This window comes from Carettochelys insculpta, chromosome 6 (genome assembly GCF_033958435.1).
Source record: "Carettochelys insculpta isolate YL-2023 chromosome 6, ASM3395843v1, whole genome shotgun sequence".
Taxonomy (NCBI): domain Eukaryota; kingdom Metazoa; phylum Chordata; order Testudines; family Carettochelyidae; genus Carettochelys; species Carettochelys insculpta.
Window position 1 is genome coordinate 101,930,060 of NC_134142.1, and position 24,281 is coordinate 101,954,340.

The 24,281-nt window shown below is 42.3% G+C and overlaps 1 protein-coding gene across 9 annotated transcripts in view; it reads left to right on the forward strand.

Moving 5' to 3' along the window:
• The window catches only part of DENND2B (DENN domain containing 2B), a 295,741-nt gene that overhangs the window by 235,200 nt on the left and 36,260 nt on the right, over positions 1-24,281 (forward strand). For all 9 annotated transcript variants that reach the window (XM_074997690.1, XM_074997686.1, XM_074997691.1 and 6 more), the window contains 3 exons: positions 11,767-11,844; positions 16,499-16,639; positions 19,460-19,608. In XM_074997690.1, coding sequence (XP_074853791.1) covers positions 11,767-11,844; positions 16,499-16,639; positions 19,460-19,608 — 368 coding nt within the window. The remainder of the gene's footprint in view (positions 1-11,766; positions 11,845-16,498; positions 16,640-19,459; positions 19,609-24,281) is intronic.

The window sequence follows — 24,281 nt, forward strand, 5'->3', positions numbered from 1 at the left end:
TACTACACAAAATATATGCTTGTGAATATTTTCAGATGAGCAATGTATAAAATCAAACATGAAAGATTCAGGGTTTGGTTTTTTTTTCAAGAGTCAGTATTTTGTAAATTCATTACTACAAACATAATTGGTGCAAGAATTAAGTAGATAAGATTGAAATGTACTTGAATGATTTGGAGAAATACCAGTGTAAACCCTTAAAAAGTACATGGGAAAGTGCATTAAGGAAAGAACATTACAGTTATGATGATATTCATTGTTACAGTGAGGTATAAATCATTAAATGATGCCAAGAGCTCTGCTTCTGACCAGTGACGAGGTCACAGCACTGCCCACAGATTGTATGGAATGGAATAAAGTGATAGTATTGTGGAAAAGGTATGAATATGACAGGTTGTTAGAGAGATGTGCTAGGGGATTGCTCATATGCTTTATAATAAGGGATCAATAATAATTAATAATTAAAGGGACGATGTCAGTGGATTCTGCAGTGGTGATTTTAAATGACATTTCAAGATTGAAAAGACTGAAAACAAATGATAAATGCCAGGGCCAATAAAGTGATTTGGGATTTTCAAAGTGCTCAGCATTGGCCTAAGCCTGTTCTTGCTGACGTGAATGGAGCAGAGTTAGGTCAAACCTGGAATGTCTCACCCGGACAAACTGGAACAACAAAAACCATATGCATGGAATGACAAAGATGTTCAGTGGCCAAAATAATAATTTTAGACGTTGGCAGTCTGTTGAACCACGAATAGCAGAGGAGCGTTCGCAGCTAGTGCCACCTCTGGAGGAGCAGATGGCACAGAACACAGGATGAGTTAGCAGGTCAGGTGGATGTGTGGCAACCTGTCTTGGATCATGGTGAAAAATGAGAGAGATCGCTTTTGCTGATCCGACGTTATGAAATAATATAAGGAAAAGTAACTGGTGTTGTACTGATCTGCTCTAACTCAGCGCATAAGGAGCAGCCTGCACGGCTTTGAGCCACCTGTGGTTTCTGTAGCAGGCCAGACCATGGTCCATGGAAATTTATGGCAAGTTAATGGGTGTGTAGAAGATATAAGTAAAATGCTGTAGGCTAAAGGTTATTCATTTTGCACAGAATTATTATTATGGAGCAAATGCTGTGCCATCTCCCATGGGTGCTAAAAGTCTCTGTGGATGCTGTGCAGTCAGCTCTGTGTAGACATGGGATTTTGGTGTCTGCCTAGAAAATCTGCAGAGCCTTCTAGGAGCAGCCTAATGGATTCCTGTGCCACATGAGGACACAGATGTTGTTGAGCCTGTGCTACAGGCTGCAGCTGTTAGGTGTGGAGTAGCTTTCACTCCACAGTTCCACTGCTGCTCTGTGGCTGCCATGGGATGCGGAAGATTCCTCTTCCTGCCCACTGCAAATCTTAGCACATGGGGGTGGAATTCCCTGAGGTGACCCACAGCCCTGAATGGTGCCTTTGCAGTTATGTGCCTGATGAGCTATTTTGCGTAAGCAAACATGGAATTTAAACATGTGACAGGGACGTGGGAAACTGTGCAGGTGCCATTTTTGTGTCAAGTTTTGACTCTGTCAGTCTTATTTCCATTTCAATATTTGTTTGCAAAACTTTTCAAGCAACTTTTGAAAGCAGCAGTTGAAGAACTTGCTGCACAGAGGTAGCAGAGGCAGGCCCTAAGGCCACCTCACATCTGGAGAATGTGTCAAATAAAGTAAGCGCTATATTTCTAAAACCCAGAATATCTGGCTTGCAATGTGTTGGAAAGCACTGGGCTATAATGTGCCCCATTCAATTAAAAGAAACACTGGAAATGTGCTCTGGACACAGAGTAATGTCCTTGAAAAGGACTAAAGAGAAACCTCCCTCATAGACAGTTATTTCCTGAGGCTACACCTATACTAGACCAAGGAGGTTGACCTCTGATACACAATTTTAGCTATGCCAATTGTGCAGCTAAAATTGACATATCTGTGCTTGACTAACTTGTCTGTCTGTCGAGGGGAAGGTCGACAGGAGAGTTTCTCTTTTTGACCTTCCTAATTTCTCACATCTCACAAGGAGTACAGGGGTCAACTGCAACCCGTGAGAGCTTGATTTCATGCATCCAGACTAGATGTGCAAAATTGAATCCTGCAAGATCGACCCCGAGCGACCTGATCTTCCGTGGTAGTTTAGCTAAACCCTAACTGTCAGCTGTGGGCTTTGTCGGACCTTTTTTTGAAGCATCTGGTAGTAGTTGCTGTCAAAGACATCCTGCCAAACTACCTAGACCACTGATCTGATCCAGCTTGGTACTTCCTATGATTCTTTTTTTGTGTCTTATTTTCTGGGGTTCTTTTATGTGTGAGATAATTGGGTCTTTTGTTACCAGGCATTTTTTAAGACCATTTTATTTCGGGACATAGAAATATGAACTGCTCTGTTTATTTTATTTTATTTTGCCTTAGATTTTTTCCAGGATTTTCTGATAAAAGCCTCTTGTAAAAGCACCTCAAGGGATAGAGTAATGATTATATTTTGTTTGTTAAACAAACAAGTCCTACACTGCATCCATTTTACATATATTTTTATGACATTGTTTTATTTAAAAACTGGAGTAGAGTGGAACATAACCTATTGTAGCATAACAAGGAGTTCTAAATACAGTACGACATTTTCTACTTAAAACCTGATACATCTAAGGCAGCCATATTAATAATTTCCCAAGTGATCTGATACGAGAATTTGCATTTTGATGTAAAAGAAAATGGCCCGTTTATATGTCATGTTACCCCTTACCTGGCTTAGTACGGTTCGTATGTTATCCTTTGTAATAACACAAGAGAGTATTGGTTTCAGTTTTTACACTAACAAAGAACTTGATTTCTCATTTAATTGGCTTTTTGCCAAAGCTTGTTAGAGAGCAGCCCATCCATTGTACAGGGTATATGTCCCTATTTTGTGCATGTGTCTCTGTGTGTGTGGATGTGGGCTGTTGTTTTTTTAATCTTTTTTTTTTTAAATTTTACTAATCCTGCTGTGGTACCTAGAACATGTTCTGAATAAAATGTGTGAATTTAGGCCTTGCTTCTTAACAGCACAGGTGGATGTTTATGTCTGGGCGAAGTGTATGTAAGTTAGATAAGAAATGCTACCACAGGTATAGGGGAAGAGGGAGTTCTGACTTAGTAGCATCCAGAACCCACACTCCACAGGTGCTTGGCAGTAGAGAATCAGCCCTCTAAAAGCTAAGAGTATGTCTGCATTGCAGCTGGGTGCGAGCCTTCTGGTTCAGGTACATGGACATTTGCTAGCTCAGCTCAAGGTAACACACTAAAAATAGCAGTGAGGATGCTGCAGTTCCAAAAGAGGTTTAGGGTAGCCAACTGCACTCAGACACCCACCCCTACCCACTCACCCAGACCCCTGGGTCTGAGCACGTGAGTCTAGCTCATCTTCTGCCAGTGGAACAGCATCCACGCAGCTCCTCTCAATGCACTGTCTTGAGCTGAGCTAGAGCGAATCTGCCCAGCCAAGCTGAGAAGCTGTTCCCAGCTGCAGTGTAGACACTTCCAAAGAGTCTCACTTTCTCCCTGCTCTCACCTGGTTTTTGCTGGCAGAATCCCGCAAGTGGTGGAAAATTTGCCAAATCTTTGCTGTTGAGGCTGGGAACTGGCTTTTTAAGACCAGATAGTGGGTGGAGCGAGCTGGACGACATACTGTGGGAGATGATTTGTGTCAGCACAAATCCTAGGACACTTTCATTTGACTCTTAGGACATGTTGGCTGGAACTTTAAAGCTGCTCTTTCCCAGTGGCACTCCAAGGAAAGTCACAGCAGTAAACTCTCCAAGAGATGACAGCATCTGAACTACATCTCCATGTGATCTCCACAGGCATGTCTTCCCAAGACCATTTTTCTTCCAGAAACAGAGTCACAGCCAATCACTACATTTTTATGATTACTGTGGATTATTACATTGTAATGCCTACCAGCTCCAGGCATGTGCCAGAGCCCTACTGCACTAGACACACTTATGTGTGGCTTCCTGACTTATCTGACCACCAGAAAAAATGTGTTCTTAAAATTAGCCACAAGTCCTGAAGATATGGGGATCTATCTTCCTGGAGGGCAGCTTTACCTTTTGAAAGGGATAAAATAGCCCAATTGGTCAAAGTTTCATTAGGTCCTTCCCCTGTGAGGGAAAGTCACAATTGCCAGATTCTCCAGGTAAGGGCACAAACTGAGACAACCAAGCTCTGGAAATCAGGGAGTATGGGGGCCCCAACACACAGTATTTACATTAAAATAGAAAAAGGGCCCGTGGAGTGAGTCTGGTTCATCTCTCCACCTGATGGGATCACACTGGGAAGTTTACTGTGGTTTTGGAGTGACTCTTGTGGGCTGCAGGCTGAAAATAGATAGATCCACAGAGAGTTCGTTGGCAGGAGGTTTCCTCACAGCCTTCTGAACAGCTTTGCAGATACCCTGTGTGTTGGCTTTAAAAAATCCACTTGGATCTTATACAGCGAGGGGTCTTGTTCAATGAGTAGAGGAGAATTTAGAACAAGTAATTTGGACCCAGATTCCCAAGTCACGATCAATTCCATGGTCCCTCTTCTGCAATTTTGGGAGGGTGTTTGTAGGAGGGACAGAGGGTCCATCATAAATTGTGGATTCAGATTCCAAACTCACAGGCTTTGGTTGCGACACCTCCCTAGTTCTGAGCACGTTGGCCTGCTGGCAGAGCCGTAACTTGTGCAGCTGGGAGTTGTGAGTACTGGGCTGGGCTCAAGAGAAACAACAAAAAACTGATCTGACACTCAACCTCCTTGCTGAGCTTTTTGCTGTGAGCCTGCTTTTCACATTCTGTTTTTCTAGTGCTCTCAGCCTTTAAACCAAAACAGCAGCCAGTCTGAGCAGACATCCAAAGAAGGGGCCCTGCTGTTGAACCTCATCTAATTTATGCAGAAGAATGATGGCAGGGAGCTTGTCCCTCCTTTTTGGCACCTCCCTCACTTATACACGCCCTTCATTTGGATCTGTCGTGCACGCAACTTGGAGGCTGTTGGGCATCAGAAGCCAGCAGGCGAGACACAAGCAGAGATTTCTCTGGAATATGTTTTGGAAAGTTATGTTGTCAGTAGGACAGGGCCACCTGACGTTCACGAGCCTCTCCCACAGCCTGACACACTGTTCAATTTTTGGTTTGGGGATGTGTCCCCTCATTGTTCCAGTTTCAAAACAACCCCGCAGCCAGGTGGGATTAAAACAAAGTACAATTTCCAACAAGCTGCAAGAGTGAATATATACTATGAAAATGTATGACCTGACCTGTTGTCTGCACTGCAATGTGTACCAAAGTCTAATCAAATGTCTGTTTTGCAAAATATCCCAATGATACATTAGCATAGTCAAGGATCTGTCATCATCTTAGTTAGCACTAATTGTGGTCAAAGTGCCAATGACTTTGTTTGGCCTCATTGTGTGTCCAGAAGGTCAGATGCCTATTCAAAGCTAATCCATGCATTGGGCAGACCCCAGGCAGCCATGCGCCCCTCCTTTCCCACACAGCATGTTCTCTGCTTCATCTTCATGGCATTCCTTCCCTTCTCCCTCACATTCTCTTCTTGCTAGCAGTATCCATGTGTCTTTTGGGGATCTTGAGGTGATTGCTGACAGGTCACCTTTTCTTCCTTTCTGCCATTTCAGGGGATGTCTAGGAGGTGCCTTTTTCCAGGAGGTCCTCTGCTCCATTCCTGCTTCTCTGAACCGGGGTGTGGGACCCTGATGCCTCCTTCCCTTTCCCACCAGCTTGCTGAGCTTGTGCCACACCCCGATGAAGGAGTGGAGGAAGGCAGAAACTGTCCATTAGTCCCATTGTTTCAGGCCCTCGGAAGTGAAAGTGCTGTGGAGCTGGTGCTCCCCAATAAATTATAAGCATCTGAAATCTGCAAAAAGAAGTTAAGAGGACTGAGAGCATTTCCTGCTGGCTGTGGTGTCTTTACTAATCCAGACAACTAAATTAGTCACTGGAACAGCTGGTTGCTGTGCACATATAGTAACGTTTCACCTTGCTTTTAAAAAGGTGTGGATGTGTGTGTGAAAGGCCAGTCAGTGAGACAGTAGATTAGAAAAGGGGCTCAGAACAGCTCTGCTAGATTTCAAGCACCTTGAAAGGAAGGTCTTTTTAAAACAGAAAATGTCAGGCTCCTTTCTAGGGCCAAGCCTGAAGTGCCAAAGTTACCCTCAGATGCAATCCCAAAGAGAAGCGAAAGCAGGGTTTGCACCAGAAAGCTCCAGGGTAACCACCAAGCAGCAAGTCTGCTTCAGTTTGTGCTGGCCAAGAAAGCTAACAGAACCCCCGGTCCTGATCCTTACCCTTCTGTTTCACAGCTCAGCTCCTGGTGGTTAAATCCATCCTGCCAGGCATCAGCCTCCTGTTGTCTGTGAAACTAATTAGAATTCCTCTGAGCACGGCTGGATTAAGGCGAAGAATGTACTCGGCCTCACAAAAAAACTCTAAATACTTCATTCCCTCTTCCTCAAAGAAGCAGGCAGTATCTGTTCTGCATGCGGTCTGAGTCTGAGTCAGATGTCTCCCAGCTGCCCCTTACCCCACAGCCGCACATTCAGAAAGGGGTTTGGAGGTAGAAGTGGGACAGAGAGCAGCAGGCCATATAGTCAACAGTTTATAGCTGTCCAACAGTCACCTGACTGTGAGGTGTGTCTAAGAGGAGAATGTAAGATTGACTGTACTTTTGGCCTCCACAACATCCCCTGGGAACAAGTTCCTTGTGTTGACGGTGAGATACACCTTAACTAGTGTCTGCTGCAAACTCCTCAGGTTAGGTTATTGATATTAGCCTTTATGTTGTTCTGACAGGGTAAAGCAACAATACACTGGGAGACACACTGATAATGGGGGTCTTCCAAGGTGGTCAAGAACTGGTGTAATGTTCTGTATTGCTTCTCCCCACAGTATAGGAGTTCGGCTGTGGCCCTATGGCCATTCTTTGCTGCCCACAATCCCTGTGTAGCACTTTGAGAGTAGACACAGGCAGGCTGTCTAGATTGATTGGTCGGCACCTCCACTGACAGAGTCAACCAGCTGCTGTCCCGTGGTGGGACCATTGAGGCTAGATAATGGTGAAAACACCATCTGTCTTTCCTAGAACTGACCCCATCTCCAGGGTGCAGAGACAATCTCTGAGGCAAAGGGTAGATCAAGCCTGGATGTGGATGGCCATGAAGGGTTAGAGGTAACACACATTCTCACAACATGATCCTGGCGAATTGACAAACTACAGTATGAGAAGCAGGTAATGTTTCTCTAATGTGAAGCTGCAGCCAGAAAGACCCACTGATGCATGACTGTGCAGGTTAATGCCTGTGTTTCTAAATGCCTGGTGTTAGTCATGTTTAATAGAAGTAAATCATTCCCCTTGAGGACTCCAGCCCCTGAGAGCCTTCGTAACCTGAGATGTTTGCTCTTTTGCTCTTCTTTTGTGTGTATCAAAAAGGTTCTGTTATTTGCAATGAGAAATCCCTAAAATACAAGGGCATTACATATAAGGAATGCAGATGCCTTGCACTCATAAACTCAGTGATATGTGACCTTTCAGATGTTTGTAGGGAATAATATTTCACGAGGCAAGGTTTTTGACTAAACTGCATGGTTGTTGTTTCTGGTCTTATAGATGACCCAGGAATGTGATGTTTTTACTGGCACAGCCCTTGGCTGGTAGCTGTCCAAGGCTCCTGGCATGGCTTCGGCATTCCTGTAGATTTGACACAATTATTTTAACCAAAATCCCACATGCTTGATATAATCACTCAATGCCTTTAGAAAGGGTTTTATACCTAATATGGACAAAAAAGGATTGTGCTGTTTTCGAAGATGTGACGTGTGGTGAGCAGGTTTGGATTCAGAAATAGACTCATCTGTGTTCACTTAACTGCAGCATTTTTTCTGGTCTTTATTATAACAGCACAGGCACCTGCTCCCTGCCCCAGTCAAAGCTGTGATTCTCAGATTCAAAAAAACACAGCCGTTATCCAGCTTCTTTTGAGTCAGCTCTCTGTGGCATGTAAATGACAAAACTTCTTTGTGGAAACAGCTTACATAGTTATCACAGGTGAATGATGAGATGCTGGAAAGAAATGCCACCAACTTATCCTGGCCATAGGGGAAAGATAATTTTCCACTTGGGTTCAATATAAGAATAAGGAAAGGAAGACAGACATTATGACATCAGGCTTCTCTGTCATAGAATTGTTAATAGGGGGCTGATTCTGCCACTGCCTTGCTTCTTGTGTAGCCATTTACAGCAGTGCAGAGTGGTGTAAAATGATGTCAAGTTGGGGTGTTGCAGTTTTGCACCCACCTTTCAGGCATTTTGCATAGGTAGAATGATTCCACAAGGCACGAGGCAGCAGAGAACTAGGCCCCCACCCCCACTTCTGAGAGCATACACTGTCAGCGTGAAGTAGTTTGGTAATTTAGTTGTGTCCGTAGTGTGCTGATGTAGATTGTTTGCAGCACCTAGACTAGGCATGGACAAGAATTCATGCAGTAACGTCAGCTCCCTGCATTCTAGCTCAATAGCACCTCCTGCCAACAGATCTGTTGAAAGGTGACTTTTGTTCATTTCAGAGGCTTCCTTGTGATCATGGTTCTTTGCCCAGTGGAAAAAGGAGGATGGTCTAGGACATGCTTCAGAAGCATTTTCACCAGCTGTCTCTGCACAGCAGTAGCAAATTCAAGTGTCTGTGTCTGTGGGTGGCATTCTGCTCATAGGGTCTGCTCCAGTGCCCTTTGCAGTGGGAGTCTTTCCATTAACATCAGTGAACTTTGGATCAGATCTCTAATTTCACACAGGTGGTGATGCAGGAAAACTCTTCAGCACATGGGTAAGTGCCTTCCTGAATACAGTTACAGAAGCACAGCCATGTCCACCTAGTCCAATATCCTGTCTTCTGACAGTGACATGTGCCAGATGCTTCAGAGAGAACGAACAGGACAATTACTGAGTGTTGTATCTCATGCTGTCCAGTCCAAGCTTTTGGCACATAGAGGTTTTGGGACAGGCAGACAGCATGGAATTGCATCCTGAACACCTTGGCTAAATACCAATTAATGGTCTTATAATCCATTAATTTACTTAACTCTTTTTAGAATTCATTTAGACTTTAAACCTCCACAGTATGACTGTACATGGTGTGAAAGACTTCCTTATGTTTGTTTTAAACCTGCTGCCCATTATTTTAATTGTTAACTCCTGGTTCTTGCGTTATATGAAGGGGTAAATAATACTTTTCTATTTATTTCTCTATATTAACCATGATTTTGTAGCTCTCTGCCATGTCCTCACTTAGTTTTCTCTTCTCTAAGCTGAACAGGCCCAGTCTTTGTAATCTCTCCTTGTACAGAAGTTGTTCTATGCTCCTAATTATGTTTGGCCCTTCTCAGTGCTTTTTCCAAGTCCAATATATCTTTTTTTTTTAAATGGGGTGACCATAACTGCATGCACTATTCAAGGACTGGGTCTAATAAGGATTTATATAGTGTCATTGTGATATTTTGTGTCTTATTATCTATCCCTTTCTTAATGCTTCATAGCATTCTACTAGCTTTTTTGATGACTGCTGCACATATCCAGAGAACTATCCACAATGACTCCAAGTTCTCTTTATTCAGTGGTAACAGCTAATTTATGCTCAGTCATTTTGTATGTATAGCTGGGCTTACTTTTTTCCAGTGTGTATTACTTTAAACTAATCGATGCTGAATTTCATCTGCCATTTTGTAGCCCAGGCACCCAATTTAGTAAGATCCCCTTCCTGACTCTGTGCTATAAGTAGTCAGTGGATTTGTCCAACATCCATTGTCAGAGAAAAATGGTCCTAAGTGCTTTTCTGAGTGAAATTTAAGGCTTCTATGATTATTGTTCAGTCATAATAAATTTAACTGGGGTAGGGCAGAGGTACAAATAAAAAGAGAAATTCATGATTTCTTCTAACTTCTGCTATGATCCTGTTTGCCTTTGAAATCAGCAGAATATCTCCCTGTGCCTGGTTAGTTGCTCAGCCTCAGATAAGAAGGTAGCAGGTTTGGTATTAGGCATATTAAAAATGTAATGGAAAGGCACTGCACATCTCCCTTATTTTGCAGCTGTTTGTTATTTAAATATTGACGGTGTGCTTGGCACAGTAGGTGGGACAAAGGAAGGCTTGGTCTCCATCCCAGGGAACTTACTCCCACTCAGGATTTTCCAAAGTGTGCAGCACTAGCCTAGTTCATATTACTGGTTTCAATGGGGCAGAATTAGATTGACTCTGAGCAGCGGCCATTGGCTTCAATGGGAACAGAGTATCGGAGGGGTGGCTTGTTAGTCTGGATCTGTAACAGCAACGAAGGGTCCTGTGGCACCTTATAGACTAACAGAAAAGTTTTGAGCATGAGCTTTTGTGAGCACAGACTCACTTCATCAGCATCTGATGAAGTGTCTCACTTGACCAGCATCTGATGAAGTGAGTCTGTGCTCACGAAAGCTCATGCTCAGAACTTTTCTGTTAGTCTATAAGGTGCCACAGGACCCTTCGTTGCTAATGGGAACAGAGTTAGCTCAGTGCTGAGTACTCTGGAATAGCTCACATCTTAGAAATTTTGCTGAATAGAAGATGCTTCTTTTTCTTCTCCTGTGCCCTGAGAGCCCAGGGGGCATTGTAGTGCTCTTAGATACAGCTCTTACCACTGGGGCAGTTCGCTATTGCTCCTGTGGTGGGACTGTGGCTAAATGGCATAATCTAGCACTATGCATGGATAAGTCCATCAACATGGGATGGTGGTGAAGAGGAGGCAGTTGCACCACATTCTGTAGCATTTCAGAGGGGTCTGGAGCTTTGACTGCCATTGCTGCTACTTTGGCCAGTGTTCCAGACTTCTTTGAAATGCCTTAGAGCACTGTGCTGCCACTCTGCCCATGGCTCTGAGGGAGCACGGGGGAGCTCCATGGTTGAATCCCTAAACCATGCCCCTTCTGGCCTTGACCCCACCCCTTCCAGGGCAGGAAGCCATGCCCCTCTCCCACCTTGCCTCCAGGCCTGAGGTGGCCATTGGCCCCACTGTCTGTCGAGGATAGATTGTGTTCAGCTCATTGGAGCTAGTGCCAGTTTACACCAGTGAATGATGAGGCTTAAAATGAAAACATCTCTTCTTATGTTCCGGAGGGAATGTACATCAAATTCTCTAGGCAGCTTTTGGTTGTTCATTCGTTCGGTATGTCAAGCAAGATTTTCCCTTTCAGCAGTTTACATTGTTCATGTTTTGCACATGTCATCTAGATGAAAACTCTATTGGATTTAGATCTAGCAGATCATCTCTGCTTAGCTCTCAGAACATGCTAGTCTTAAGTTAATCAGTCTTTGACCGCTGTGGTGTGATTGGGGAATAAAAATTGCCATTAAACCTTTTCTTAGTCCCTTCTCATTCTTGTCCTTTTTTTGGGGTGCCCAACCTCCTGAGCAATTCCGCTCTTCATGCTGCCTCAAGGAATAAAGGAGAGCAATGAAGTGTTGTGATTTCCAAAGTGAATATGCATTCCTGATGCCTTTTAGTTTCCTGCCTTATGCAAGGAATAAAATGCTGTTTCAAGAATAACTCTTTTGATGGAGGGATGTATAGCAAAAGGTTCAGCGTAACAGCCAAGTCTGTGATCAGCTATATAAGTGTATTTCCTTGTGGCTCAAAACTGAAATGTAATTTCAGTCTCTCTTTCACTGTTATCAGCCAAATGGAAAAGGTCCACGTCTGCCTGAAGTGTATTGTGTCATCAGCCGGTTGGGTTGCTTCGACTTATTTTCCAAGGTAGGGTTCCGTTTTCCTTCCCTTCAATAGTGCTCTTAATTTGGCTAGTCACTGAGAAATGCCTATATTAAGGCACGTAGAATTTTTAAATTCAGTGGGCAACAATAGTATATTACATTCAGCCATTTCATTATTACAGTGTGGTCTGAACATTTGCAAGAGTCCCCTGTTGGGCACTCTCGCAAATGTTGAATTTCGCAAATATGGCATCCCCTGGCTGCCAGCACTCCTGCCTGGAGTCCTGGGGAAGTGGGGGCTGTTGGTGCTCCTGCCTGGGGAAAGTGGCAGCTGCCGGCGCTCCTGCCTGGGGCCCTGGGGAAGCAGCGGCTGCTGACGCTCCCTGCCTGGAGCCCCAGGAAAGTGATGTGCCAGCCGCTTGCGAATAATTGCGAATACTGAGACTCTACTGTATTGAGTATGTCAAAGAATGTCTTATTTCTTCTGTGTCTGAAGCAGCTCTTGATTTGAAAAACATCTGGGTGTTCATATCCATTGGCTGCCTACAGCTTTTTTCCATTGTTTTCCAAAACTGTTCTGTGCTGACCTGTAATTCTTGGCATGTGTGTTTGAAATGATGGGCCAGTACCACTTTTACTCCAGTAATCTCCCAATGGAGTAATAAGGTCAAGAGTCAAGATTATTACATAAGTGGATTTTATTGCAGTAGGATAGTCACATCACAAGAAATTGTGCTAACAATAATAGTCTAGTTAGAAGGAACAAATGTGACACCAAAGTTACCTCATACTTTGATCTTATTTACTTAAGGAATAAAGTTCTTAATACAGGAGTTGCAAGTCAGTAAACAACTTATTCAGGTTGATTACACATTGGAGTCAAAGAAGCGGCTGAGTCAGAGTGTACTCCAGTATTTTTTCAATAGGCAATAAAACAATATTGAAATTAAGTGAAGCATTCAATATATTTTTCTTCTTGATTAATGTTTGAAATGACCAGGTTAGGTTTTGGGTTTAACATTTTATGTAATTTGCATGATCTAATCATACAGAATTCTATTTTCCATCTAAACATATTTTGATGTTTGCAGGATAAAAGCTTTGATTAAAAAGAATCATGCTTTAAAAGTTCATCTGAAATTTTGTTAATTCCACCCCGTGTATGATGTCTTTCATAAAAGTCAAACCAAAGGTTTGGCATAATAGCCTCTTGGAATAATTTGTGTTTAAATACAGGTGTTTGCAACTGATGCAGAAACACCATGCTGGAACATGATAATATGGTAACAAAAAGATTGTGAAAGTTAATGAACAGAGATATGTCATGACACTTTTCTTTCTCTTAACTGTTGCTATCTAACTTTGATGATGGCCTAGTTCTCTGAGCATTTTGTGGGGAAAAAGATGAAGCAGATAATAGAAAACTGGACATTATAGTACCTTGCTTGCCAGCATAATAGCCAAAAATATCAGTCAAGATGAAGACATGAAGTATACACAGGTCCAGGGAGTGGAAAGTTTGTGCCAAAAATTCCAGAGATGGGCCAAAATTGTAAAAAATTCTGTTTGCACACTGGTGCCCAAAACTTGCATTTGTACATGTAAATGGGCAGGTGATGCAAATTAGGAAGTGACACATGAAACTACCACATATGCAAATAAACTCATTTATGTGGGCTTGCATATCATTTTTTCCACTCATTTAGGAGTTAGTTGAAAACTTTAATGAAAATGTCAGTTTCCTCCTCAAACATATAATGAATATCCAGTAAGAGTTTGTTTCCCCTTCCCCTCACTTTTACTAATTTTACACTGCTACAAATCCATGAACTTCAATGGAAGTGATTGCCAGGTGATTATGGAAAGGCAAAAACTGGTAATATTAGAGACATTTGGCTCAGTCCAGTTCCTATTTATTCCTTGTGTGGGTAGGATTCCCTCTGAATTTATAGGTTGGGCCTGCTGTTACGCATGTAGTAGAATTACTTATTTCTTTTGTGCTAATGTGATCACTGGGCCATTGCTCCTGGTTCATGCAGCAATAATTAGTCTAAGTTTGAGACTGCAGGCTTACAAGGTTTGGTTCTGATCAACTCATGTTTGCTCAAACATGAGTCTGAATGGCAGGTATTCAGCACTGTGCAAGGTGGAGTGCTACAGCCCTGAAGCAGTCCTTACCTGAAAATGAGAGTCTGGTTTGCGGTACCAGTTGGTAGAGCAGATTTGGCCCTCGTTCATATTAAGTGAGATCATCCCCTTTTTCTTGTTTGTCAAAGCGAAACCTGATTGGTAAAACTAACGGGCCAGAGGGAAGTTATGATGATGCACTTTGCAAAAGTGGACAAAACAAGACCTCTCAGCCTTGTATGAAAAAATGAAGGGGAGAAACTGCTGAGATATTAAACTCTGTATGTGACATAGCTGACAAGCAGAAAAATCCTCTTTTTTATTATCTGCATTTTTTCATTGCTGATGGAGTCCTCTTGGTTCACTGAGGTGATATCTATTTAAGGACAGATCTGAGAACCACATATTCCCTCACTTCAAAACTGAGCCAGTGCATGTGGTCATGGTCTTGGCAGATGTTTTTGTGCATGTTTAGACTCATGCGATATCTTTGTCCACATTTTCTTTATTTTAAAAATATATATCATTCGTATTGTGTAGTGCTGACAGTCAGGATCAGGGCCCTTTAGACTAGGCATTGTCCAAACCTATAACATGACACAGTCCCTCTCCCCCAACAGCTTTCAGTTGATTGTATCTAATTTAAAAATATGTGAAATGTTTCATTTATACATGTCATCCAGGCTCACTAGATGAGGAGAGGGCAAGGGAAAGGGGGCAACTATCCCCAGGCCCAACAATTCAAAGTGCTGTTGCAGTGGCAGCAGCAACTGACACCCCGGGCCCTTTAAATCATTGCTGGCGCTCTGCACAGTGTGCTTCTGGTAACGCTAATGGCTGGTGGGAAAAATGGGCTGCGGCAACATCTGAGTGGCACTGAAGGCTGGTTGCTATAGCCTCACTATTTGGCCTGAAGCCCCACCCCTTCCATGAGTGGAGAGCCACCCCCCAACACATTTTGCCCAGGGACTCGGCAAGTCTGTTGGCCTCCTGATGGCATCTAATGCCAATAATGTAAAGAATTACTAAGCACCTGCAAAAACGGAGACCAGCACTAGCAGCAATTCAAGGGAGATATTAAAGCGTAGGTCTACACTAAAAAGTTAAGTTGACCCAGCTACATTGTTGAAAGGTGTAGAAAGCTGGCACCTCTGTGTGACATAATTAAGACAACCTGACCCCTAGAGTAGCTAGTGCTATGTCAGCAGAATTCTTCATCACCTTGGTGTTATCTTCCCGGGAGGTGGATTAACTACAGCAGTGTGAAAACCTCTCCCATTGCAGGAGTGAGTGTCTCCACAGAAGGGCTACAGTTGTGTCACTCTAGTGCTTAAAGTATAGATGTAGCCAAGGGAACAGAAGCAATAGTATTATGCCAATAGTATGTAGCCACTGGCCCAGACTTCACTAAGAAGCTTCTCTAATCTGGTGTGAGGTGATGTCACCCAAGCAAATTATTTTAAAAATGAAATTAATATAAACTTATATGATTATCCCCCATTCATTGACTTCAGTGGAGCTGCAAGTACATACGACCTGTTATACTCATACCATTACTGTGTTGCAAAGAGGTCCAAGAGGCAACACTGCACTTAATACCTTGGTTGGCTTTTGGTGTCATTTAGCTGTCATTGTAACACTTCGGTTTATAGCTTTGTGTCTTTTTGAATTCTGTTTCAATGGAAAGCATTTCAGCAGAAACAAGGGAAAGTGCCTGGCTTATTCAGACTAACTATTATGTGGCCCATTACTCACAAGTAGTGGTTGAAAGATCAGTCTTCCCACTCACACCACGAACTGCTTTAAAGCTTGCTTTCACTTCTATTTTAGGTTTATTATCATCATGTTCTGTCTAATATGGGAAAACTTTGCTGTGGTCTAATTCATGTTGGCCTGTGTGAATAAAACGAGAAGGAAAAAAAAGTAATTCTCTGAATCTATAAGGACTTCTGTCTGCTCAGTGTACAGCTAGATTAACTGTGTCTTGTCAAATGGAAAAGGAAGTTAGTGCAGACATCCAGTGTAAAGAGTAGGGCACACTTCACAAACCCCCACATGGGATCAGCTCTGTTTTGAATGTAGGGACTGTGAGGCAATCAAGGTCTCCTCACCTCAGAATCTGAAGCAGCAAACTCTGTAGGCCCAATTTGAACATGTTAAACTGAGGTCCTGAAGTTACAGAAACCCATTTCATTTTTCTTAAGAGCAAAGGTGTTCTGGCCGAAGTCCAAGTTTAACAATCCTGTCCTGCCTCTCTCCTTTCCTTACCAAAAACTGTTTTGAAGAGTGACTGGTGTACAATGTCTTCTGTGCTCCAACCCAGAAGTGGCTGCATTTTATCCATATATGAAATGATCTTGATCACTCTACATAATCAGCCTTCAACTCTACTCATGTAACACCTATGATTCTTCTATGACAATGATATTGATCATGTGCACATGAGGGGAGGATTTGGCGTGCAGTCTAGTACATGGTTGGAAATCCCTTGGGACAGGAGGTACTTTGGAAATTTATTTTGTGATTATTCTGGTGTGTTCTGTCTTTGACATCGGACTATGATGGATTAGATCCTGGATGAGGTTGAAAGGAGAAGGGGCATCTCTGCAGCCCTGGTTTATCCATTTATGAGGAGCCTGATGGAATCCCCTTTTCCTGCACCTGGAAAGACGATCAATGTCAAGACTTTTCTGCCTGGAGCTGGCAATGAGGTAAAAGGCTATTACGAATCTTAAAACCAAAACTAAGGACCCCCAATCCATAAACAATGAAAAGAAGCCAAAGATAAAGATGAGGGGACCATGGAATATCCTATCAGGGTTCTGAAAAACAGTGGCATAGTTACTATTAACAGTAATTTCCTTTATTATGAAAAAGCTTTATGACGAAGTAGGTATTTTAATGTTTTACTTCACTCGAAGCTTACAATAATAATAATAATAATAATAATAATAATAATAATAATAATAATAATAAATCCCACATATTCCAAATCCTTGTGTGTTTAACAGAAGAGCTATGTATTGCAGTATTAGCAAGCTAGAAGTCATCCATAAGGTGTTTTACATTATGACTATACTCTACCAGATCAGACACTTTGATATATTAGAAGCATTGTAATTCAGAGATATGGAACTGGTGAGAGAATTTACCAGCAGCATTTGGTGACAGTTTTACACATCAGTGTTCTGAAATAAATGGTCATTTTGCTGACCCTCAGGGGCATTGGCCTATATTGGGAACAGCAAACTTTACAAAATATCTTAGGGATTTTGTCCAATAGACACCTAGATTATGTGGGCTACTAGACAATATCAGTGTTAGTGTGTTGGTTAAAAATTGGTTTTTTAACTAGGGGGTTTGCCCATTTGGTGACTTGAATTCTGATATTTACTCCTGGTGTAAATCCATAATAACTCTACTCCTTTGAGTGGACTACCTGTAGAATAGAATTTGGCAGACTGATTGGCATGGGAAAAAAGTGATTTGCTTCTTAGAGTTCTACTGTACAGTCAAGTTCTCTGCCTATATTTAATTTTTGCATTGGGTCACATTTTCTAGTGAATGTTGTTACTTCTCTTGGGCTGAAACAAAAAGGGTCCCTTGAGCTGTACGGCACACTGAAGTCTTCAGTCCTCACAATGTGCAAAGAATAAGGAATCGCAAGGGGCTGACTTTAAGGATAAAGGCAACATTTGATGGTGCTTTCTACATGCTAATATATTTGATAATTGGCTTTGTAATCTCACCCCATTTAGTTCATGCTTCAGATCTTTTCCATGCAAAAATACTGATCATACCAACCTGAATACATGGAAACAACCAAGTAGAGTGAAGCAGGCAGCCAATCCAAAACACTTTAGTTCAGCTCCATCTTCTTTTCAGTTACCCAAGTGCAATTCCATTGATTTAAGTAGAATTACACTGGTTTAACTGAGAATGGAATTTGCCCCTTCCAATGTATCACTTCTGGCATAGGCACAAGCAGCAACTAATGGTGAAACAAGCCTTGTATTCTTGTCTGAAGAGCAGATAGAAGCAGAAGGCTTTGCCAAGCACAGAAAATGTCTGTGTTATTTAAGAAAATTGTTGTGACTTCCAGTGCAACCCACAGCAAGATTATAGTGTTGGAAATGGAGTAACTAGTTTCCAATGATTTGGCACATTAACACAATTCAAGTTTTCAACCACAATGCTGAGGAATGTTTTAGCTCTTAACACTGGTCACCCTTTATGAAACTTGAAGCAGCGGCAGCCAGCATTTATTCCATTACTAGTATTAGTACTGATATGTTTGCTGATTTTTGCAGCAGTGATAGAATGAGGGGAAGGGTTAAAGGGGGAGAAAGTTTGTTTGCATATTGTGGGTTTCTTAAAAAACTCTAACCACAAGATTTGACTCTGCACAATATGGATGTTACAGTGACTTTCTTCTGACTGTTCTTATCATGTCACTGAGTACAAGGGTATCACAAAAGAACTGGTATCAGTCCACTTTGTTTCCACTCTCTTGCACTCTGCTGCTAACTGTAATGTTGTCTGGGGGAATTTGGTAAGGGCTAAACCAGTTTCAAACCATAATGTTAATGGAATCAGGATCTGGAACCATATATATACTTTAAAAAACTTTATAGCACTAAATCGGCTGTGGCTTTAGGACACACAAGAGGAGGATGATGATTGTGGTCCTGGAGACATATCTTATGAGATTTCAGCCAGACCTTTAACCTGACAAAAATAATGCCTCTATCGTGTAGAGCATAAGGAGTGGAGCCTTGTTTTTGGTGAAGTCTGACCATGTACGGTATCTTCCAGCTTTCCATTTCCAATGAGTTACCCTAGTTCCTCTAAACATCATTAGCTCATTATCTACTGCCCTACTCTTCCATCTCTTTTTCTCCCTCCATTGCTCTCTTCTGTCTGTTTTTCCCCCCTTCTCTGTTCTTCTGTCCTCCATCTTTGAAGCCCCAGCCTAAGCTTGGCTCATACAGGGCAGGATGTTAAAGGGATCATGCAATTCCATGGGTTAAAATGAAGAAATGAAAAAATCAACCTAATAAATCTGAGGAAAGGGGCTCAGATGCATGGGACAGGTGCAGTATGGAAATGAGGGCAGAGTAGACTATGTCAGATGTAGTCATTCAAGCCATGATCCTGACTCCCCAGAAGATATTACAAGTTCAGTTTTTTGCCTTATGCTGCTGATATAGTTGAGCTGCCCATTTTTGAAGTGAGAATTTATAAAGCAGGGCTAATTCCCCCCAGCAAAGGAAGGCTGGGTTCCTGCAGAGAGTTGTTTTCTGGGAGGCAGATGAGATCTGCTGCTGTAACTTAGTGAGGAGGTATGCAACAGAATTCACTCTGGAATTCTCTCTCGGTGAAGCAGATAGTGGGGTTGAAAGTCCCCTATCTCCTCAGGGCAGGGAAGGAGGCACTTAGTGACTCATGGCCTATGTCTGAGTGAAAGGCATCTGAAGAACTATTGAAGCCTAACCAATTAAACTACCTTCTTTTTCTTCGAATTCTTTCAGGTAATAGAGCTCCGGCGTCCAATGGACTCGCGTCTGGAACATGTGGATTTTGAGTGTCTTTTCAAGTGCCTGAGCATACGACAGATCATCAGGATCTTTGCTTCCCTTCTGCTGGAGCGACGTGTAATCTTCATAGCAGATAAGCTCAAGTAAGTGGGAAAGAAGCTTCAAGTATAACTTATTGTTGGAGCCAGCATTGTCTAATGATACAAAGGGCATTGAGAGAAAGGGACAGAGTTGGTTGGAAGTCAGGTTTTTTCCTCTATAGACGTGAGAGGAAGCACTGAAATAACTCCTGCTGATTTCTGTGTAAGCGATTTCTAGCTTGTGGTTGGAGAATAGAACCAGCTTTGCTACTAGCGGCAAGCCACTTAACAGTCTCTGCCTTGGTTTCCCCATCTGTAAAATATTTAGCTATCTATGAACAAACTGCCCTCAGAAGAGCATAGTCCTGAATTTGTGCTTGGCTTACCCAGGGGAGAAGGCCCTAATTCAATAATACTTTGCATTTACATAGCTATTTTTCTTCTTTACATCTCCAAGCTCTTTACAAAGACTGGTAACAATATCATTTTACAGACAGAGAAACTGAGGCATGTTGTCAGTGGAGGCTGGAATTTTCATGCATCCACTAAGTTTTGAGTTCCCAGCATGAGCCCTGTTAGGCCTGATTTGCAGATGTAACAAGAACAAGAAAGAGCTGCATAGTCTTAGCAGTGCTGAATATTGGGCCTTAGTAACCTTAGAGGAGTCTGAGAAATTGAGGCACCCAACATCAGGTGGAGATATGCCAGAAGTTACAGAATGAGTCAGAAGCCGTTAGGGTAGAAAATAGGACTCCTGTCTCCAAGCACCCATGCATAGTTGCTAGACTAGAACTGAGCTCATCTGTGTATTCTGTTGTTATCTTTTGTTCTTTGTAAAATACAAGACATCTAAAATACGCTAAATCTTAAATCAACTTTTGAGTATTACATGTGAGAATTTTTCAGTATGAACACCCACCCTCTCTGGACCAGCATGTATGTGTTCTGTCAATATATTCCAAGCCCAGAAGTGTTCTGTGGCCAAATTAGTTTGGGAAACTCTGCCCTAAGCGTAGGAGAGACGGTGTGTTTCTTTAGGAACTATTCAGTTGACACCGCACTAACCTAATGGAAGATCTGCACGCTTTTCTGTGTACTGCCATCCCCACCTCAGAGGTGGGTGCCTTTCAGCAGTGGTCTGTGCCCATAATGTATGTAGTACTTTTGAAATGAAAGGATTTATGAAAATGTAAAAAAGTTGTATTACTTTGTATATTTTACACCACAACAAGGTTAGTGCCATTCTTCTCTGCACTGGGATTTAAGGAGCATATTCATATAATAACAAAAATACTTAAATTAGAAAAATACCCCAGTATTGCTAAAATAATAATAATAGTGTCAGTACTTTGTACTTAGTGTCTTCAAAGCATTGTACAAACAGCTGATTTTCATGAAAATGTTGTGAGGCACATAAGTATTGTTAACCCACTTTACAGATGAGGAATGTGGAGCCCAGAGAAATTGAATGACTTGCTCAAGGCCAAAAAGAATTGTGATAGCACTAGGATGTGAACTCCTATGCAGGAATTAAGTGCCCTGTGTCTGTCTTTCTGTTGACTCAGGTACATGTATGATACATTGAACCAGAAAGTTAATATGGCCCCAAACAGCTGGTCAAGATATTTTTCTCAGGGGTCCATATAAATGCTGACCCCATTTCCTTGAAGGGGCTTGGTTTACGGTTCAGTGGTACCATTTAGACTCAGTCCATGCTGTCATGGTGTTCTGTACTATTCTTCTTCAGGGGCACATCTTGCACCCACATGTTGGACCTGTCCTACCTGCTCCCTGCCTCCTTTGGGGCATGTGCTCCTCCAAGGATATAGGGAGGAAGCAGACCCTATACTCCCCAAGCTCAGGACCAGCAATTGGATATGGTCCTTATATTGGCCCTGCAAACCTGAGGGGATGTCTTGTACCTCCCTCCCCCACTGTATCCTACCTAGATAAGGCCCAGTCCAGCCCTTTGTCAGGTGCAAGTGTGATCAGTGCAAACACGTATATTTCTCAGACTGACACAGCCCCATGTCCCCTCCATTACAACACTTGGGAGAGAAACAGCACAGTGTGCACAGAATGGCACTGGAGTGAATGGAGGGTACAGAGCTCAGTGAAGTACTGTCACCTACCAGTCTTTAGCTCCCCATGACCTCTGTGTAATATGGACTTGATTGCGCAAGACACTGAAACCCCTCCACCCAGGGCCACCAGGTGCACCGTGCAGCATTGAGCACCACATCCAGAATAGGAAGGTGCTTAATGAAAGAGGCATAGCCTAATTATGGGGTTTGGGATTCTTCTTAGCATCTGCACGATGTGCCTCAGGAGGCACTTGCCGAGGATTCATCATTGAATTTGGTCCTGTGGTTGGGTCCTTAGTTTCCCTCATTCGTTCTGCTCTGTCCCACCAGGCACTCTTGCTGGGCACAACAGTGTTAGAGCAAGGGGTTTGTTGTTGCCAAGGTGCAGCTGTGGATGTGAATACACATAAAAGGCAGGGAGCAGATTGTGGACCAGGTGAATGTTGTTTCCAGTTCATGTGGACTAGATGCAGAGCCACATTTTTCTATCCGTGCCAAGCTCTAATCAGATCAATTGAGTATTGTTGTTTGCTGGGGGAACTGATGACCTCACAGCTGTGCTACATCACCCATTCAAAAGCAAAGATTTTCCCTTTTTACAGCTTTTAAGGACTAAAAAATGTATGAGCTAGAGGTAGTGCAGATAGAACTTTGGACTGAGAGTCAGGGAACCTGAATTTGATTCCTGGTCTGCTGCTAACCTGCTCTGTCACCTTGTTTGAATAACTTCACCTCCCTCTTTTTCCCTGCTGCTCTGTGTACATCTTGTCTATTTAGATTGTAAGCATTGTGGGGCAGAGAGATTCTTACCATATGTGTGTGCAACACCTAGCACACTGGGCTCTGGTCTCTGCTGGGGCCTCTAGGCACTTTGTAATATAGACAATAATGAGAGGCCTCGTGAAAGAGACTGTAGGAAGTGGATTTAAATTCCACACGTATTGAGGTTTTCATGGCTCAAACTGGGATGAAGGCTGAGATAATAACTGCATAGTTTGGACCCTGGGCTTGCCTGATATGAGGTTGTTTATTGGCATCATTATTAAAGCTGAAAGACATTACCAGTAATGTGGAAAAAAATATGAAACATTGTATAGGTCCAGTCAGTGGGTCTAAGAGCCAGAGCAGGAAATTAAAGAGATTTTATAAGGGTTTCATTTCTTTATGTATCCAAAAATCTAGGTTAAAAAAGAAATATCATTGAGGGTTGAGACTTCAAACAATGAAGCCTTTTGCATCTGGCTATATAATGTGTCTCCACACAGAAAGTGATTTTACATGGTATCCAAGTTGTAAAAGCCAGATGTAATGAAAGTAACTGAATAGTTATTGATTGTTTATACAGTGCCAAAGGTATATCTGGTGCTTAGGAGACAAATAATACTCATTGATCTCTTCCCTGAAGAGCTGAAAATTTACCGCATAACAAAGGATGATACTAACAATGAGGAAAGCAGCAAAACATTTTTATTTATTGGTTATTGTTTATAAATAAAAAATGTTCCACTGCTTGCAGTTAAACAAATAGTAGAAATAAATTTCTGCAGCAGTGTGCTTACACTTGAAAATGGATTTCAATTCAAAACTGCCAAAAATTTTTGTGTTTCATTCCACAGATATTCAAGTGGTCAAGCTTTACTAACACAAAAACTTACATGAGGGAAATATAAGTTCCCATTACTCAAATGTGTGCAGCAAGCAACATTTAGGTGGGATCTCTGATTTTATCGTATTCCTCCCTTGCCAACACACACCCCCATCCTCCTTCAAATAAAATTGCTTCTTATTCCAGTGCCCTTAAAGTTGTGAACGCCTATATGTGCTCCCAGCTGTGTACCTGACATTGGCCCTGATACTCCCCAGATGGGTCTCAGTACTTCTCCCTCTGTAGCTGAGAGGAGCAAAACCCTCCAGGACATATTAGTGAGGCTTTGAAAAAAGCAGGACTGGAAGAACAATGAGTAGATTCTTGAGCTAATGAGATATCAGTGTTGCTACAGGCTGGGAGGTAGCAAAAGAAAATAAATACAGAGAAGAGGAGATAAAAGAACTTTGCTTCTTTAATCTTTTGTATGGGGAGACAAACTCTTGTGGACATGTTGTGGGGGTGACATATCCAGGCTTGGGATATCAGTTCTTTCACAAGGTCTCCTGGTGGTGGGTTCCACAGACTGACTGTGTTGTGTGAAAAAGCACTTTTTGGTGTTTGTTTTAAATCTGCTGCCTTTTGATTTCATTGAGCAGCCCCTGGTTGTTGTGTTATGTGAAGGGGTAAAGCATGCTTTCCTGTTCTCTTTCTCCATACCATTCATGATCTGACATACCTGTATCATATTCCCCATTAGTCACCTCTTCTCTGAGCTGAATTGTCCCAGTCTTTTTCATGTCTCCTTGCATGGAAGCTGTTCCATACCCAAGTAATGTTTGTTCTCCTTCTCTGTATCATTTTTGGTACTACTATATGTTTTTGAGATAGGGAATCAGAACTGCATTCATGGTACATTCAAGGTGTGAGTGTACCATGGCATTATGTAGTCGCATAGTAATATTTGTTTTTTTATGTATTCTTTTCCTGATATTTCCTCACATTTGGTTAGCGTTTTTGATTGCCACTGCACAGTGAGCAATTGTTTTCAGAGAACTATCAGTGAT